At 44.1% G+C, this 21093-nt stretch overlaps 1 protein-coding gene across 4 annotated transcripts in view; it reads left to right on the top strand.

Moving 5' to 3' along the window:
* LOC124615449 (hemicentin-1-like) overlaps nucleotides 1-21093 on the top strand; it is a 1163225-nt gene that overhangs the window by 634099 nt on the left and 508033 nt on the right. For all 4 annotated transcript variants that reach the window (XM_047143342.1, XM_047143345.1, XM_047143344.1 and 1 more), the window contains exon 3: nucleotides 14980-15097. In XM_047143342.1, coding sequence (XP_046999298.1) covers nucleotides 14980-15097 — 118 coding nt within the window. The remainder of the gene's footprint in view (nucleotides 1-14979; nucleotides 15098-21093) is intronic.

Below are 21093 nucleotides of genomic sequence, written 5' to 3' on the forward strand. Positions count from 1 at the left end.
GTTTTTAACAGGAGGTACAAAGGATTAAAAATCTACCCTTTACTTTCGTTTGAGAGAAGATTGTGATCACTTCCAGACATAAAGTTGCTGCGTTTCTTTGGCCTTCTTTCTGTGAAATTAATATGCTTGAAATAAATGAAAATCAGGAAATTCTTAGCAATGTGCGACAAATGTGTGCTACTTAAGCCGGTACAACATGCAATCATTAACATAATCGTTTTTGCATGGTTAGTGGATAGTGTATTATAGAGAAACGGGAATCTTATAATTTGTATAATACTTCATTAACGTAAGACACCTCGTTTTTACGGGAACGTTTCGATGATTTCCACATCAGTTCTGTATTACTTGTTTCTTCCGTTTATTATCATAGATACTTCAAGTACTGTGTCATCACCACCCAGAAAGAGAGATCGTTTCAAGAAATGGAGGAACAACATATCATCCGAAGCAGATGAAGTAGATCTCTACATTTTAATGCACCCCAGAGATGATGATGACATCTTAGAGTGGTGGAGCAAACATGAAACAAATCTTCCAGGCCTGGCTGCAGTTGCATGACGTATTTTATGTATCCCAGCAACAAGCGCATCTACTGATAGATGCTTTAGTAAAGCCGGCATGTTACTAAGAAATCGTCGCAGCCAATCAAATCCGGAACGCGTTAGTGATTTACTGCTGAGAAACAATAACTGTTACAAACAAATGAAAATCATGACAGGTTACGCCTGTAGATGTTCACTGTTATTTGTATGCTTTCTTTATAAAGATGGTTGTCTTCTAGATTACAGGGGCAGCACTTATTTAATGTTTTTTGTTAATGAAAGGAAAAATATATCTTCAGTTTGGAAACGAGACTCGTCTTCTATCCGCTATTGCGTTGAAATATCATTTTACTTTACAAGTGCTTTATCAATTTAGCTGTGTCACGTACCCATTCTTGGAAACGTTACTTTTGTATTAAAAGGGAGAGAGACACAGATAAATACATTGTGTGTGTGTGTGTGTGTGTGTGTGTGTGTGCGTGTGTGTGTGTGTGTGTGTGTGAGAGAGAGAGAGAGAGAGAGAGAGGCGTTGGATTTGTACAGTACAGTGCAGCGAGCCGGGGCGAGAGGAGGTGAGACGTCAGCGGTGACCGGTCATGCTCTGTTATCCGCGTGTCGGGAATCCGGACAACAGACATGGGGCGAGTAGGTGTCCGAGAAGAGTCGTGTGGGGCCGGACACGAGCGGCTCGGTCACCCCCGTCAACAGGCGAGCCGCGACCGGTCAAACATTGAATTTTGCAGCACTCTAGTACAGACAGACCAACAGACAGATGGGTAAAAATGACAAAAATATTTTTTCGTGTTGTACGATTGCAAATTAACAGTGTGCGGATTTTTTTCCTTTCCTTTTTACTGTGACACCTTTCTTCTTACCGAATTTCGTGATTTTGTGTCAAAGAGAAGCACCCTATAGGTCTCGATGATTGAGTTTTCGAGTGTCAGAATATGTTACGTAAATAGTCGTATCTTTTGATTGAAGTGACTTAGAAGCTTAAAATTCTTACACCTCCAAGGGATCATAGGCATTAATATTTAATTTAAATTTGAATTTGATACGCCTACCCGTTCTTGAGAAAAAGAGTTCTTAACAGTCGGAGAGTCAGACAGACATACAGACAACAAAGCGGATTGAACTACGGAACCATAAAAAACATATCTCCATTTTTCCGAACCCGTGTTACCTATTATCCGTGGTGGGCTTCTTATCATATACTAAGGAAATACAATACGACCAAAAATTTTGACTTGCTGGTGTCGTAAAGTTCAGCATTGGCGGTCCAGCCCTTTAGTGTTAACGCCATCAGTATAAATAAAAAATGTCTGGAGAAGGTGAAATTTCTACAAAAGGGAGAGGATCTGCCGGCCGGAGTGGCCGAGCGGTTAAAGGCGCTACAGCCTGGAACCGCACGACCGCTACGGTCGCAGGTTCGAATCCTGCCTCGGGCATGGATGTGTGTGATGTCCTTAGGTTAGTTAGGTTTAAGTAGTTCTAAGTTCTAGGGGACTTATGACCACAGCAGTTGAGTCCCATAGTGCTCAGAGCCATTTGAACCATTTGGAGAGGATCTATATCGTCTATACGTCGCCAGAAGACCTCAGGATGCAACTGACTAACATAATACATATACTCAGAGAGCAGCTCGCACGAAACAGGTTGGACAGATCCGCCAGAATATCATCTCTTGTAATCTATTCTAGTCGAGAGCGAGCTCCAACGTATTTCTGCTAGAAAACTCGCCTGATCGATGTATCGATGTTAGACAGACCATTTCCATGCGGTAAAATCGTAGAACGCCGCCGCCTTCCCGGAACATGTAGTTATATTATGACAGGCTTCCACGCAGAATCCAACTAGAAACAACCGTCCCAACTGACCACAGTCAAGCCACCAACAGTCGTATTTCTAATTGTTCATTGACTATGGAGACCCAGAAGTTTGTTGTATGGACCAAAGTTTTTGTTGCATCGCATTCCATCGAATGACCAGCAGAAATACAGTGCCTGCGAAAGCAGCTTTTCTGGCTTGGAGAAGGCGAGTATGCCGTTGGTATTTCACAAGCGCTGCTGAACAGTGCGCGTCCATTGACCCATATAAGATTTGCCACAGTCGCACAGAACTCTATAAACAGTTGTTTTGCGCAACTGTCAGTCGTCACTGATCGATCCCAGAAGCGTCGATTTTTGGTGGGTGACGATAGATTACTTTAGCCATTTGTTTTCGAGATACTCCGCATATTTTTACGGAAACATTACTGATACATCAGGTGTCTGGGAATTCCCGTTACAGACTTCTAGGACTTGCAGAGGGGACTGAATACATTCCGAAAAGGAACCCATGTCCGGAAACGTACCGTTTGCGTCCTATGGCGACTTCAGTTCATATTTTTATACCATACACTTCTGATTGTGGAAGTGAATTAGGCGCTATGCAGTACAGTTATTACGAAACAATTGGAAATGAAACAAAACGTAACATCCATTAAGCACTTCAGCATATTTGTTTGAATTAACACTTAAACATTGAGTATTTACATTACTCCAAAATAAAAATGACGTAATATATTGTATGTACAGGACAGCGACTCTATGTGGCCTCCACCAACGTTGCTACATACATTGTACCTACGAAACGTGTTCTGGCACATCCTCTCCATCCATCCTGATCTCTCTTCACTTTATAGTGCAGCGGCCAGAAGTCATGCAAGCAGATCTTCCTCTGCCCCTACAGGATTCTCGTAAATTAAACTTTAAATACAACCCCACAAGAAGAAGTTCATAGAAGTTAAATCCATCAATAGGGGCGGCCACGCGTAGGACCACTTCGACCTTTCCATCTTTTACGATATCGTCTGTTGAGATGTCTCCAAAGCGCAAGTGAAAAATGAAGTGGTGCATCATCGTACTGAAACCACAGTTCCTGACGGACTTTCAGTGACAAAGCTTCCAAAGACGAGTCCAGTATGTTCTGTAGGAAGATCAGGTGTGCCGGACGAGGTAGGATGAGTGGGAGGATGTTGGTCCAGTCACATGATCGTCCAGAATACCTGCGCATACGGTAACACCAAACTGAAATCACTAAACATGTGTGGCACGAAGGTTTTTGTCTGCCTAGACATGATTGTTTCGCAAATTCAGAACACTTTCCCTTGTGAACATACACTCCCGGAAATTGAAATAAGAACACCGTGAATTCATTGTCCCAGGAAGGGGAAACTTTATTGACACATTCCTGGGGTCAGATACATCACATGATCACACTGACAGAACCACAGGCACATAGACACAGGCAACAGAGCATGCACAATGTCGGCACTAGTACAGTGTATATCCACCTTTCGCAGCAATGCAGGCTGCTATTCTCCCATGGAGACGATCGTAGAGATGCTGGATGTAGTCCCGTGGAACGGCTTGCCATGCCATTTCCACCTGGCGCCTCAGTTGGACCAGCGTTCGTGCTGGACGTGCAGACCGCGTGAGACGACGCTTCATCCAGTCCCAAACATGCTCAATGGGGGACAGATCCGGAGATCTTGTTGGCCAGGGTAGTTGACTTACACCTTCTAGAGCACGTTGGGTGTCACGGGATACATGCGGACGTGCATTGTCCTGTTGGAACAGCAAGTTCCCTTGCCGGTCTAGGAATGGTAGAACGATGGGTTCGATGACGGTTTGGATGTACCGTGCACTATTCAGTGTCCCCTCGACGATCACCAGTGGTGTACGGCCAGTGTAGGAGATCGCTCCCCACACCGTGATGCCGGGTGTTGGCCCTGTGTGCCTCGGTCGTATGCAGTCCTGATTGTGGCGCTCACCTGCACGGCTCCAAACACGCATACGACCATCATTGGCACCAAGGCAGAAGCGACTCTCATCGCTGAAGACGACACGTCTCCATTCGTCCCTCCATTCACGCCTGTCGCGACACCACTGGAGGCGGGCTGCACGATGTTGGGGCGTGAGCGGAAGACGGCATAACGGTGTGCGGGACCGTAGCCCAGCTTCATGGAGACGGTTGCGAATGGTCCTCGCCGATACCACAGGAGCAACAGTGTCCCTAATTTGCTGGGAAGTGGCGGTGCGGTCCCCTACGGCACTGCGTAGGATCCTACGGTCTTGGCGTGCATCCGTGCGTCGCTGCGGTCCGGTCCCAGGTCGACGGGCACGTGCACCTTCCGCCGACCACTGGCGACAACATCGATGTACTGTGGAGACCTCACGCCCCACGTGTTGAGCAATTCGGCGGTACGTCCACCCGGCCTCCCGCATGCCCACTATACGCCCTCGCTCAAAGTCCGTCAACTGCACATACGGTTCACGTCCACGCTGTCGCGGCATGCTACCAGTGTTGAAGACTGCGATGGAGCTCCGTATGCCACGGCAGACTGGCTGACACTGACGGCGGCGGTGCACAAATGCTGCGCAGCTAGCGCCATTCGACGGCCAACACCGCGGTTCCTGGTGTGTCCGCTGTGCCGTGCGTGTGATCATTGCTTGTACAGCCCTCTCGCAGTGTCCGGAGCAAGTATGGTGGGTCTGACACACCGGTGTCAATGTGTTCTTTTTTCCATTTCCAGGAGTGTACATTCATCTGTGGACAGCACAGGTGTGTGTCGATGCAGCGGTGCAGGAACCAAGTGAAGTAGGCTACGCGCTGTGGAAAATCTTCTCGACCCACAGCGTGTACCCTTTGTAATTGGCACGGACGTTATTGTTGCTCTAGCAGAACGCCCCGGACAATATTGTGACTAACACCCATTGCATGCCCAATAGTTCGAATAATCTTTGACGGATTCTTTTCAACGCGATGCCGTACATCTTTTTCAAATTCCGGTGCGCGGCGTTCCCTTGGAACACCACAGTCCTGCCTCCTCACGGTGAAAATACCTGTTTCTCAGATCCGCTGCGTAACTTGGGCAAAACGTTTGAGCGATGGTGTCCTACGTTGCGGAAAACGTTCGTGATACAGCCGACTAGCAGATCTACCGTTACCTGAGTTGCGCCATGCACAACGAGCATATCTGTGTAATCTGAAAATGTGTATCGCACCATATTTACTGTATCGGAGTTGTACAGGCATTGAATAGGTCTCGTAGCAAGGTAGACGTTAAGTAACATGAGGTGACCCTCTGACGTAGTACACGTATTCCTGTCTGCCGAATTTCATACCAGGACAAGCAACTCTGAGACTTTTCTCATTCCCTCAGCAGACGTGTAACGTTACACATCTGAATCGAAACTGTACGTTTCTAAACGTTGGTTTCTGTTCAGAATATTATATACTCGCTCCTACCCACAAGTTCTAGAAGTCTCTAGCGGGAATTTTTGATCATCCTGTGTGACATTTGCTGCACTCGCACAGAATGTTACAGACATGTGTCTTGCGCAACTCTCAATCGTTGTTGGCCGACCGCAGAGGCGCCGAGATTTTTGATGGACGCCGAAGGAAAACTTTAGCCTTTCTCTTTGAAATACAGTGCTTATTTTCGTGGAAACGCTTCCAATATATCGGAGGTGTGGTTGCGCCATCACACGTAAACTTTCTGGCTGAAAGCTCGTATCCCAGTGAGCAGTATGGAAGGAACTTTCCCCAGATAGCGGGCAACATCAAAGTTAATAGTACATCGGGAGTGCAGTTTAATTCCCTCTCTAGTATCAGATTGTGAGAAGACACTGACTACGTCCCGTGCACCCGCCGTTTTCCTCAAGGGGTCGGTAACCCCTCAGACACTGAAGCATCACGGGCTTGCATACATACAAGGCGTTGCCTTCCCAGATTGCATCGATCACAAAGAGGACGACAGACGACAGGGCAAGCGCCACCAGAGGTCTTCCGTGTCAGGGACCTATTTCCTCCACCGTTTCATATGTGTGGAACTGGATCCGTACGAATTTCTCCACTCCTCAGCTATATAGAGCGGCGCAAACCAATACGTCGGCAATTTTGCTCCACCGGAGCTCTGATCAATCCGTGCGCTGGCTATTAGCAGGCCATCATTTACAGCCCCGTCGGAAGCCACCGCAGAGGCACCTTCCACTTCCCAGTGATATCCCGAGACGTACCTGTTGGCCAACCACGACGAACGCTCAGCCTCTGTCGTTGGAGATTATCAGTGTCATAGTCTTCATATCCCACTGCGTTTATTCGCTGTGCGATCCAGGCGTATGCCTGTTAGTGTCTGAGAAGTTGTATTATTTTTACTGAACGTTTTCCCTTTGTTATTAAATCTCTCTACTGTGGAAATAATAAACCGTTGTTTTTTTTTTCTTTACCTCTGTCTTCTTATTTCCTGTCAAGCATCTCCCAGATGAACCACTGACTTGTATGTATGCTGGGGAAAGGAGGTGAAAATGTAGAATCTCTGAACGTTTTCTCAGTTCATGTGCAACTTTCTTGAGACTAAGAAGCTTCAGGAATCAGCAAGGTTTTAGAAAGCATCGCATATGATATTTTGCGAACTATGGATGAAGGGCAACAGGCAGACACCATATTTCCAGATTTCCGAAAAGCATTTGACACGGAGCCCCATCGCAGGTTGTTAATGAAGGTACGAGCATATCGAATGAGTCCGCAGATATGTGAGTGGCTCGAAGATTTTTAAATAATAGATCCAAGTATTTTGTCATCGATGGCGAGTGTTCGGCAGAGGCAAGGGTATCGTTAGAACTGTCCCAGGTACGAGTGATAGGACAGCAGCTGTTCTCTATATAGGTAAATGGTCTGTCGAGCAGGTTGGGCAGTAATCTGCGGTTCTTTGCTGATAATGCCGTGGTGCACAATAAGGTGTCGAAGTTGAGTGACTGTAGGAAAATACAATACGCCTTATACAAAATTTACAGTTGGTGTGATGAAAGGCACCTAGCCCTAAACGTTGAAAAATGTAAGTTGAGAAGGATGAGTAGCAAAATCAAACCTGTAATGTTTGGCTTCAGTATTACTAGTGTCCTGTTTGACACACTCACGTCGTTTAAATATTTAGGCGAACAGTTTCAAAGTGATATGATATGGAACTAGGATGTGACAACTGTGGTAGGGAAGGCGAATGATGAACTTCGGTTTATTGGGAGAATTTTAGGAAAGAATGGTTCACATGTAAAGAAGACTACATATTGGATGCTGGGGCGACCTGTTCTTGAGTACTGCTCGAGTGTTTGTGATCCGTACACCAATTCGGCTTGAAGGAAGACATCGAAGCAATTCAGAGGCGGACTGATAGATTTGTTGCCGGTAGGTACGAACAACACACAAGTGTTACGGAGATGCTTCGGGGACTTAAATGGGAATCCCTGTAGGGAAGATGACTTTCTTTTCGAGAAACGTAATTGAGAAAATTTACATAACCGGTATTTGAACCTCATTGCCGGACGATTCTACCTCCGCCAATGACAATGAAGGTAAGATACGAGTAATTAGGCTCACACGGAGGCATAAGGAGAGTCGTTATTCCCTTGCACTATTTGCGTGTGCGACAAGAAAGGAAATGACGAGTAGTGGTACAGGGTAGCCTCCACCACCCACAGTGTGGTATCTTGGTTAGTATCTGTGTAGATGTAGATGTAGATGTAGATGGCAACACCAACAACAAAGTAATTTAGAAACTATAAAACGACAATGAAGTCTAAAATGTAAATTAAAAGGGGAATGTTTAAACGAAGGTAGCTTTCACTGCCAGTTGCAGAATCACAGAAATTACATATAGAAACAGTACTGAAATGGAACTACACAAGCTGAACTGAGAACATATCGGAGAGAGAAATAATGGGAAACAGGTTTGGAGAACAAATTATGGGAAGACTCAGATGAAGCTTATCGCTTGGCTGACGCTGCTGCTTTCTCGTTGTATCGCGAAATGCTATCGGTCGCCGAATGACCGAAAAGGCGATAGAGCCGTAGCGACATTACTAAATTCTGTCGAATGTAATGACCACTTAAATGTACTAAATTCTGTCAAATGTAATGACCAGTTAAACTTTGCTCCAATATAGCGGTGAGTATCTATAGCAAAGCCGCAGTTGCGGGCGAGACAGCAGATGCTGTTCCTCCCTAGAACATCTTGTAGAATGGGTAGTGTTATGGCGGTGAGTGGTTTTTGTTAACTGGCCGATACTCTATTCTGGTATATGGACGCCTTCAGAAAATAAGTCTGCTACCAACCAGCTGGGCGGGCCAACGGTTAGTTCTGACCTGTTGGCCCACAGAAATTGACCGCTTCGTTTCTGCCCCAGGAGTGTCCTGTCCTGGCGCCGTTAGAGCCGTCAGAACGGCAGGTTGTCTGTGTCCCTGTGCTTCACGCTACCAAGAAGGTGCTTCGTCCGAAATTTAATATTTTCAATCATGAAATTCGCCAAAAAGCTTCGTTTTAAGATTTCACAGTACAAGTAAAACAAAACATCTGGAACTTGTTATATTGTAGCTAAATCACGTAAAAATATATATTTTTTCAATTCATCATCCACGAAAAGCATACTAGACGAACACGACTACAGGCAAACATAAAATGGAAGCTACAGACGTGTTTTAGTACAGGGTGACAATTATTGAACTGTGTGAAACAAAATCGTCATGACTTCTCAACGGTTTGCATTAGGACGTTTAAACTGTACGATTGGCCGCGGGGCATGATGGCAGTTAGTATGCGCATGTATAGTTTGGTTTAGCTACGAAGCCCGTTTCATTTGGAGCGGTTCGTCAATAAGCAACATTGGCGCATTTGGGGGACTGAGAATCCGAATTTCACGACCGAGAAGTCTCTTCACCCTCAACTGGTGACTGTGTGCTGTGCGATGTCCAGTCACGAAATAATCGCTGTGATATTCCTTGATGGCAAGGTGACTACCGAAAAGTATGTGAAGGTTTTGGAAAATGATTTGATCCCCATTATCTAAAGTGACCCTGATTTCATTAACACGTGGTTCATGCAAAACGGAGCTCGACCACATGGAAGCAGGAGAATGATTGATGAAGTGGAGGAGCACTTTGGGGACCGCATTCTGGCTCTGGGGTAGACAGAGACCACTGCCATGGACATCGATTGGTCGTCATATTTTCCGGATCCTAACACACGCCACCCCTTTTTATGGGGCTACATTAGAGACCAGGTGTACAGCAATAACCTCAAAACTATTGCTGAACTGAAAACAGCCATTCAGGAGGTCTTCGACAGCATCGATATTCCGACACTTCAGGCGAGTCATGCAGAATTTCGCTATTCGTCTACGCCACATCATCGCTAATGATGACAGGCATTTCAAACATGTCATAACCTAAATGAAGTAGGCAAAAAGGAATACAAACGTCTCAAAAATGATATCGACAGGAAGTGCAAAATGGCTAAGCAGGGATGGCTAGAGGACAAATGTACGAATGTAGAGGCGCATATCACTAGGGGAAGATAGATACTGCCTACAGGAAAATGAAAGAGACCTTTGCAGAAAAGAGAACCACTTGCATGAATATCAAGAGATCAAATGGAAGCCCAGTTCTAAGCAAAGAAGGGAAAGCAGAAAGGTGGAAGGAGTATATAGAGGGTCTATACAAGGGCGATGTTCTTGAGGACAATATTACAGAAATGGAAGAGAATGTAGAACAAGATGAAATACGAAATATGATACTGCGTGAAGAGTTTGGCAGAGCATTGAAAGACCTAAGTCGAAACAAGGCCCCTGGAGTAGACAACATTCCATTAGAACTACTGACAGCCTTTGGAGAGCCATGACTAACAAAACTCTACCATCTAGTGAGCAAGATGTATGAGACAGGCGAAATACCCTCAGACTTCAAGAAGAATATAATAATTCCAATCCCAAAGAAAGCAGGTGTTGACAGATGTGAAAATTACCGAACTATCAGTTTAATAAGTCACAGCTGCAAAAAACTAACGCGAATTCTTTACAGACGAATGGAAAAACTGGTAGAAGCGGACCTCGGGGAAGATCAGTTTGGATTCCGTAGAAATGTTGGAACACGTGAGGCAATACTAACCTTCCGACTTATCTTAGAAGAAAGATTAAGAAAAGGCAAGCCTACGTGTCTAGCATTTGTAGACTTAGAAAAAGCTTTTGACAATGTTAACTGGAATACTCTCTTTCAAATTCTGAAGGTGGCAAGGGTAAAATACAGGGAGCGAAAGGCTGTTTACAATTTGTACAGAAACCAGATGGCAGTTATAAGAGTCGAGGGGCATGAAAGGGAAGCAGTGGTTGGGAAAGGAGTGAGACAGGGTTGTAGCCTCTCCCCGATGTTATTCAATCTGTATATTGAGCAAGCAGTAAAGGAAACAAAAGAAAAATTCGGAGTAGGTATTAAAATTCATGGAGAAGAAGTAAAAACTTTGAGGTTCGCCGATGACATTGTAATTCTGTCAGAGACAGCAAAGGACTTGGAAGAGCAGTTGAACGGAATGGACAGTGTCTTGAAAGGAGGATATAAGATGAACATCAACAAAAGCAAAACGAGGATAATGGAATGTAGTCGAATTAAATCCGGTGATGCTGAGGGAATTAGATTAGGAAATGAGACACTTAAAGTAGTAAAAGAGTTTTGCTATTTAGGGAGTAAAATAACTGATGATGGTCGAAGTAGAGAGGATATAAATTGTACACTGGCAATGGCAAGGAAAGCGTTTCTCAAGAAGAGAAATTTGTTAACATCGAGTATAGATTTAAGTGTCAGGAAGTCGTTTCTGAAAGTATTTGTATGGAGTGTAGCCATGTATGGAAGTGAAACATGGACGATAACTAGTTTGGACAAGAAGAGAATAGAAGCTTTCGAAATGTGATGCTACAGAAGAATGCTGAAGATAAGGTGGGTAGACCACGTAACTAATGAGGAGGTATTGAGTAGGATTGGGGAGAAGAGAAGTTTGTGGCACAACTTGACTAGAAGAAGGGATCGGTTGGTAGGACATGTTTTGAGGCATCAAGGGATCACAAATTTAGCATTGGAGGGCACCGTGGAGGGTAAAAATCGTAGAGGGAGAGCAAGAGATGAATACACTAAGCAGATTCAGAATGATGTAGGTTGCACTAGGTACTGGGAGATGAAGAAGCTTGCACAGGATAGAGTAGTATGGAGAGCTGCATCAAACCAGTCTCAGGACTGAAGACCTCAACAACAACAACAACAACCTAAATATGTTGAATAATGTGTGTGCACGCCGTACTTTGTAGCTAATTAACCTTTTTCTCTATATAGTTCAATAATTGTCACACATATAAGTACATAAAAAAATATTTTTTATGTATCCTCTTTCTAGATATGTAAACTTAAGTCCGCTGCTCGTTTTTTTTTGTACGTCCGAGGCATTCTGAGGAACTACCGATGAAATTTTGATACGGACTTGCCAAAAATCGTTGAGATTCTGGATTCTCAGGATGAATGAACTATAACGGTTGTTTCAGAAATAAGTATAGAATTTTTGTCTGATGATAGGCAGGATATAGGCAATCATTTTGCGTTTACGAACATGGGGTCGTTGTTGCATATTTACGACGGTAGGCGACCTCAAAAAGTTATCGGTTCCTCTAGCGGTCCGATAACCGGCGGTAAGTATCCGTGAGTCTGGGTGCCGGGAGTCATTTTTTCATCGGTACCTGCGCCCTAACGAAGAATCTCTGTACTAGTTCCCTTTGTCCTCATTCCGTGCTTTGAACTTGATGTGAACTGTCTTTTATGTACCTCGCTTCCACCTGAACGGCCGGCCGCGGTGACCGAGCGGTTCTAGATGCTTCAGTCCGGAACCACGTGGCTGCTACTGTCGCAGACTCGAATCCTGCCTCGGGCATGTGTACTAACTTCACTGGAACATTCCACGTGGAATGAACTTGCAAGACATGCACTTGGCCTTTGGTACTGCAGGAAGTTTGGATGGAGTACGGTGGTACTGCAGGAAGTTTGGGAGGAGTACGGCGTTTGTACGCAGGACATTATCCAAACTGACGAATACAAAATTACAGAGCATTTGCTGCTGTTTATCGTCGTCGCTGTGAAAGTGGCACATTAGACGGAGATCTCTACGCTCGAGATCGCCCATGGAGTGACGCAATCCAGATTTCGAGGAACAACTACTACAAATATTCGAAACAAGTCAATCAGATGACGTACGCTCCGTCGCTCATTCTCTAAATCCTAGTTCTAGCAGTGTTTGCGGAACTCTACATGATAATTATAGTCGTTCCTACAAGTTGTGTAAGTTGCAAGACCTTCTAACCGCTGATTTTCCAATTTATAACGACTTTGCCATATGATTTTTGCAACAAAGAACCCTAACTCCTGATTTTGTTAATATTGTACTATCTGCTGATGAATCTAATTGCACCCACGAAGGGATGTTCAACAGTAGCAACTCCAACGTGCGGTCTCGTGGTGAAAAGCCTCGCGGCACGGCTGTTCACTGCTTTCAGAAACGATTTAAAGTTAATGTTCGGGCTGGAATCATTCACAACCAAGCAGTGGGGCTTACGTTCTTCCACACAGTTTAACGTGTCATGTTTACAGGGTACTTCCCGCTTTCTCGAAGGTGTACCGCTTCAAATCGGAAGACAAATGTCCATTCAGCATGATGAGGCAAGTCCTCCTTTTACAAACCGAGTGAGAAGATTCTTGGATAGACGATACCCTGAATGCTGGATTGGACGTAATGGACGTGTTTACTGGCTTGCAAGATCCCAAGATCACATACCACTTGATTTTTATCTTCGGAGCCACGTGAAGGCTCTTATATGTCAAAATCCTGTAAACACTGTGGAAGAACTCCGAGCTCGAATTACTCTTGCAGCAGGAGACATCCGAAGTCAAGCCAATGAAACATTGCCCAATGTCCACCGTTCAGTTGCTCGACGGACTGAGTTATACTATCAAGTCAGAGGCGCACGCTTCTAGTATTGAGTGCAATAATCATAACGTGCTGTGATGTTTTCTCCAGGCAAAGCCAATGCGCTGTAGCGATGTCTAGCGCACTAACTGTGAGTCGGAAAACTCATATTCGCATACTTAAAATGATTGCCTATATTCAGTCGATAATCCCACAAAAATTCTGTGTTCCTTCTGAAACACGAGGTATATGTACATAATTAAGTTTGTGCGGAGTTCTCGGCACATCAGTCTTACATTCAATTGGCCAATTTTTCTTCATCTCTCTCATTTCCATTTAAATGCTTCTTATAAATTATATTACAACAAATAATCCCTCGGTCACAAATATTAAGTCAAAATTTACCAGGTTTCGATGCTACTATGAGCGTCGTCTTCAGAATTAAACTAACTGTTCTAAAACATAACAGGTATATAAGACATTAATAAACTAAAGTGTGTACTGACTGGAAAGAGATGCAGTACTTACAAGTCACATTCTAAAAAATTTAAGCCGGAAAGGCGACGCCATGAAAAGTTGTAAATAAGATAACATGGCGAGCCGCTAATGGCTGCTCGTACCTGAGTGAACACGGGTTGCAACAAAACTGAAGTGCCCATGTTAGAAAGTGTGGGCAAGTAGACATGGTGTTGCTACGAGCGCCATCTAGTAGCCGCAGAAACAACTAGGCTACTGTACATTCAAAATTAGACACATGAAATTGTAATGAAGCTGATTCAGGCACAACGTAAGCAAATAATAAGAAGTAGTTACATATTTATCTGCTTTAAACAGAGATACATTTTGTAATGTAAAAAAACGTCAGTTATGACATACAAGAAAACAGCAAAAACGTAACAGGAAAATAACATTTCGGTAAACTGCATGAGGAAATCTGAATCAAAGATCAAGCAACGACTTTATACAGTCGAAAAAGTTTTTATTTCGCAGCTGCAGCTGTTCGTTGAGAATGTGGCCATCATGACGAGATAGATGTTTGAACATCTCAAATTCCTCTAAAACATCTAACCTACACCCCTTCTTTTCGGTATGCAGTACACACTTTAGTTTATTAATGCCTTATATACCTATTATGTTTTAGAACACTTAGTTTAATTCTGCAGACGACGCTCATAGTAGCGTCGAAACCTGGTCAACTTTGACTTAATATTTGTGACCGAGGGCTTATTTGTTCTAATATAATTCTGACACGGTCACTGAACCTTAGCAGCTATGTTCAAAGTTTTGTGCTTCTTATAAATTTTATATTCTCTTGTATAGAGTTTAGATCTAGCAAAAAACTGTCGCAGACTGTCCAGTCCATGCGGCCAAACGATGAAAAGATCGTCGATTTATCACCATAAATTTTAGAGAAAAGAGAACGGTCACATCACGTACTGTCGTGTTAAACAAACGTTGACTGCCAATTATCCCCAGTGTCCTAAGCGCGGATCCATTTTATTCTGGGTCTAATACTCATTGTGTCTGAAGCAGCATTTTTTCATTCGAGTACTGAAAGTTTTACCCGCCGCCAGCTTCGATGTTTACGTGTGGTGTGACGCGTGTTTTCCTGCCACTTTGCAGTGCCGCCCGAGAAGGATCTGGAGGTTGTGCAGACGAGGCACAAGGAGGGCGCCGTCAACGTCAGCTGCCGCGCGGAGGGCGTCTTCCCCGAGCCGTCCCTCACCATTACACACGACAGGTAAGGCCGCCGCCGCCGCCGCCGCAGCAACCAGTGCCTGTCTACCTATCCCCTGTGACTAAATCTGGGTCGGCGGAGCTGTGCGTAGTTTATAAAGACGTTCCTGCTGTCTAACACTTCTATGTGCTAACCACATAGTTAAGTCAACAGTTACAACAACTAACTACAGCCTTCATTGTTTAAAGCACTGAACTACATTGCGTAAAAAAAAAGCTTCAAACGACTGCTTGCTTTATAACTTTATAAGTGAGTTAATGTGTTAAATATGTATCGTCTACCATGTAAAACTTTGTGGTTAAGGACACAAGACGTTAATTATGTTGATTTTATTATTTCCGGATTATTCACCTATGGACTAATGAAAAAATCAAAACCAAAACCTCTGCCGCACGATGCTATAGATTTCTACAGGGAGTATAAAAAAGGACTTTACAACTTTAAAAAATTCATATAAATTTATTGAAAGAAGATATAGAGCTGAGTTTAGTGATGTTTTGCAGGGAATACATCAAATTCTTGAACCTTACACTAATGATATTGTAAGTGCCTTCCATTGGTTATCCTGCACACATCGTATCGGAAGTCAATTTCTTCTCAAACTCGTTGTAGCATTTCGGGTGTAATTTGCTTAGTGCCGGCATAAATTATAGCTCAAAATTTAGTTAGAGAAGACGGGACAGGAGGTACAAACACGATATCCTTGATGAAACCAAATTTTAAAAAAATCGAGTGGTGTCTGGTCTGGGGAACGTGGGGGCCATGCAATTGGCGCATCACGACCATTCCATTGACCTCGAAAGCGGTCACTCAGGAAAACACGGACGTCAGCCATAGTGTGGTGGTGCGCCATCTTGCATGAAGTAAACATTTCGTTATACGTAATCCCCATTGAACTGTGATATCAAAAATTGTTGTAACACTTCCAGGTACAGTATCTTGTTGATGAGTCTCTCACGGAAAAAAAGGGCCGTACACTTTGTTCTTGCTCAATGGACAAAAAACGTTCTGTTTAGGGCTATCACGAACAAGTTGCAGTGTTTGATGTGGATTTTGACAGCCCCAAATCTTACAGTTTTGTGTGTTAACCTTACCACTTAAGTGAAAAGTGGTCTAGTCAGAAAGGACGATTTTGTCCAAGAAATGTTCACCCTCCTGTAATCGATTTAACATACCTGCACAGAAGTTCTTGCGAGCAATTTTATTAGTGTTTTTTGTTGCTTGTACCATCGTCAATCTCTTCGGTTTCAAATGCAAACGGTTTCTCAACACACAGCAAACAGTCGTATGTGGGAATTGCAGTTCGCGAGATGCACGTCGCTTCGATTTCGTAGGGCTCTTGACAAAACGTTGTCTCACTCTATCAACGACGTCATCAGATGTGATTTTCCATGTATTACCGAGCACTCTGTTTCTACAAAACATTGATGCCGCTCATAAATTTAGGCCCACTAGGAGGATCTTTAGCGTATTTGGTACGGAAATTACGCTGAACTGTTGTCGCCGACTTCGATTCTTCAAACCAAAACACACAGCTAGAACGCCCGGGTCCAGTGAAGGCAGTTATGTTTAACGTAACTGCCGCTAGCGCTCCTTACTAGCTCCTTACTAGCTCCTTACTAGCGAAATATGTGAGACAAAACATGATGTATTTTCCTACAAACTGACACTAAAACCACCTGTATACGTACTATGAACTAATTTATATGAATTTTCAAAATTGTGATGTCCTTTTAGAGACACCGTGTACGTATCGTCATTGGTACATGTGGTGCTGTCCACAAAATGGGTTAGGGACAGAGTTAGTACTGAAGCAATAATCCACTAGTAGAAGAAAGAAATGCAATACCCTCATGGAAAAGGTCATTTTATTGACAGATGAGGTAACACTTCACCATTGTAGGAGCATACGAACAATTCACACTAAAGACATATGACACAGTGAAGAGTACCCACACAATCGCATCAGTTCACAGTGTACTTGACGTCTAGTGGCAATGAAGGCGTGTCTTCTCCCATGAAAACGATAATAAATATGCCGAACGCCATCTTGAGATAGATTATCACAAGAATTCTGTACCTGTTATTGCTATTCGGCAGTAAATCTTCCAGGCCCTGCAGTACAAATATTTTCTCCCTTCATCTTATCCTACACGTGTTCAGATGGCGAGAGATCTGGTGATCTTTTTGGCCAGGGCAGTTTTTGTACACCACAAAGAGCACGTTGTGTCGCTACAGCCGTCTGAAATCTTGCACTGTCATGCTGAAAAAACACACCTTCTTCATGCACAAGAAATAGCAGCAGCACGGGAATAACAGCCTGTGTAGTGCAGCGGGCGCTGGTTACTGTACTGTAAAGAAACGCCAAATGTGGCTGCGAGTCGTAACTGATGCCTTATGCCTTCCCTCTCCGCCCCACCCCGTCCTGCCAACACACGCACATACACGTACACCGGAAAGGTTGGGAATGGCCGTTAGTCTCACACCGAATGCACTTTGAAGCAGGCAGCTCAGAACGTCTACGCCATACACGTATACGTCCCTCACTCGCATAGAGACAGAACCTGCCATCACTAAAGACAACAATGCACCATTCCACTCTCCAGTCAACCCTTTCACGACATGCTTAGTTGTGTCACTGTGCCAGTGGCACACTGCCTAGACACACCTGTGATCTTAGTTCTGCTGCTAGGAACCGTTTCCCAGTGTTCCTGATGACACAGCCGGTGTAACACGTGCCCGAATTTCGACCCGGGATGATATTTGGTCCGCTACCACTCGTTACAAGTGCTTCATTATATCACGGGCGTCCAGAATAGTGTTTACAGCTGTGAGAATATTCCGCAGATCATTGCAGAAAGCAGCGTCACACCGTGAAAATATTGAGCCCAACATGTGCAGCGACCAGTCGATTCGGCCATTCTCATCCCATGGTCGCAAGAAAGCAACACCCTTCAAAAGGCTGAAGTTGTTCAACAGCGGTACATACTCGTCGTTTGGGCATGGTTTTGCCCTAGGAAGAACGTTGCAAACACTGTTCAAATAATAAATCCGTACAGTTACTGCCTGCAGAGTCAAAACAGAAAGGAAAGGGACAGGCGTCCTGAATGTCATCTGCTCGCCAATGAGGGTGACAAACGAATCACCTACTCCGTAGCCACGCCTTTTCTCTAAATTACTTTCTGGACTGTAAGTGAGGAATAAAGGGAAAATTTTTAAATTATGTTTCAAGTTTATTGAAGTCGTTAAGGGCTCTCGTTCTCAATCAGTGGATGAATTTTGTCTAAATAATTTAAGCGCTGTGGGATACGCTGCATCAAGACACTTCCCAACTTTAATACTTTAGTTATTATGTTAAATCTGTAACGTTAGAAAGCACCTCTTAACGAACTGATTCTGATAGCGCTTTAATCAAAAAATTCGGACAATAATAATATGAAACACTGAAAATCTGATATTAATGCCCTTGGAAGCCGTCATTTATCCAACCCGGAACTGATTTGATAATATAGGTACTTCAACGAACGACCTACTGGTGTTCAAAACACAGTCTTCATCCATCTAAGTATTCAGTGAACAACTGTCTTCTCCAAAGAGGGCTACGAAGGAAATTCTTTTATTGTATTTCTCAGCCTCGCTTCCGACTTCTTAACGATTTCTCACCAACTCCATCGTTAAGAGACAAATTATTTTTCGAAGCGTTTAATGAACTGAAGTCTCTTCTCATGGGTTTTGTATTTTTACTTTGCACCTGATTCTTTCTTCTGGAGACTCACACTTATTGAAACGTCGCTTGATATAACAGTTCTTTCATACTAGATGTTTAGTGTACGCCTGTAGGCAGTTGGCCACTAGCGTAACGCGTCTGTAAGCGAGCGTTATTTAAGTCGCTTCTAGTGTCTGACTGGTTTACCTACACCAGTACTCACGTAATTTTTTTCTAGTCTTAACTCCGGGAACGGTATTTTCAAAATCAATTTTACTTTACGAACATTTTTAATCGCATATTTTACTATTTAATCGTTACCATCATCATACTATTGTGATGTTACCTGTTGTCTTCAGTTTTAACAATCACCGCTCGTTCAGTTGTACACATATCAAAAAACGGTTTGCATCACCTCGTTTCCGAGAGTTCCGGGACCTGTTGAGAAAATTGGAGTAGAGATCAACATAAATATCATTTCCGCCCTTTTTATTGCTCATGAAAACCGCACATTGCATGTTGTACAGCAATACAGTAAGATCTTCAGAGGTGGTGGTACCTTAAATACTCGTCGAGGCATTCTATCTACAAGTTCTTCAAGGCACTGTTGGTCCAGATTGCCCCACTCCGCGACGGCGATTCGGAGTAGATCCCTCAGAGTGGTTGTTGGGTCACGTCGTCCATAAACTGACCTGTTCAATCCATCCCAGGCATGTTGGATTGGGTTCATGTGTGGAGAACATGTTGGCCATTCTAGTCGAGCGATGTCGTTATCCTAAAGGAAGTCACTCACAATATGTGCACGAAGGGGGCGTGAATTGTCGTCCATGAAGGCCAACGCCTCCCCAATATGCTGCCGAAATGGTTGTACCATCGGTCGGAGGATGGCATTCACATATCGTATAGCCTCGTCGGTTTCTTCCATGACCACCAGCGGCGTACGTCGGCCCCACATAATGCCACCCCAAAATAGCAGGGAACCTCCACCTTGCTGCACTCGCTGGGCAGTGTGTCTAACACGTCCAGCCTGACTGGGTTGCCTCCAAAGTCTCCAACGATTGTCTGGTTTAAGGCATATGCGACGCTCATCGGTGAAGAGAACGTGATGACAATTCTTAGCATGTTGTTGGATCCATCTGTACCGCGCTGCATGGTTAAGTGGTTGCAAAGCTGGAGCTCACCATGGACGTCGGGAGTGAAGTTGCGCATCATGCAGCCTATCGCGCACAGTTTGAGTCATAACACGATGTCTCCTGAAGCTTCACGAAAAGCATTTTTCGACATGGTGGCGTTCCTCCGAGGCATAATCCATAGGTAGCGGGTATCCACCGCAGTGGTAGCCCTTGGGCAGCCTGGGCGAAGCATGTCATCGACAGTTCGTGTCTCTCTGCATCTCCTCAATGCCAGAACAACATCACATTGGTTCACTCCGAGACCCCTGAACACTTCTCTTGTTGAAAGTCCTTCCTGGCACAAAGTAACAATGCGGACGCGATCTAACCACGGTATTAACCGTCTAGGCATGGTTGAATTACAGACCACACGCGCTGTGGTGGAATGACTGGAACTGATCGGCTGTCGGACCCCATCTGTCTAATAGACGCTGTTCATGCATGGTTGTTTACATCTTTGGGCTGGTTTAGTGTCATCTCTGAACGGTCAAAGTGGCTGTGTCTGTGATATAGCATCCACAGTCAACGTCTATCTTCGGGAGTTCTGGGTACCAGGGTGATGCAAAAGTTTTTTGATGGTGTATTACTAAATAATGTGTTACTAAATAATGTACTCAAGTGCATGTATATATCCATAGAAGCTATGCCGATAATACAAATCAATCATTCCAGTATGTTACCCCCATTTTATTTATCTTTAATCAGATGACCTAATGACTCCTTAAAATGTAGGAAGAGATAATGACACCACTTTTGTGACGCGAGTCTAAAAACTGAAATAAAAAATGTAGTCCTCAACACGGTGACTGTGGATAAAAATATGGAAACGCTGCAGAAATACACGGTTGACATTAATACAGGTTAATGTGACGACGAACGGCACCTGTGCTACGTCATCAACACCTTGCAAGTGTGAGCTGTGTAGGTGTGAGTGCATTATGTCGGAGCTAAGTGGAATCGAACGTGTGCACATTGTTGGTGTTCGTGTGATGGTTGCTTCCGCAATAAAGGTTGCCGATGTGTTTGGTGTTTCGAGAGGCATCATACAGGAAAAGCGGAAAAACATCATCCGCTAAGTTACAATGGCGAGGAAAGTGTGTGTTGAATGATCGTGGCAGACG

The sequence above is a fragment of the Schistocerca americana genome, chromosome 5 (assembly GCF_021461395.2).
Source record: "Schistocerca americana isolate TAMUIC-IGC-003095 chromosome 5, iqSchAmer2.1, whole genome shotgun sequence".
Taxonomy (NCBI): Eukaryota; Metazoa; Arthropoda; class Insecta; order Orthoptera; family Acrididae; genus Schistocerca; species Schistocerca americana.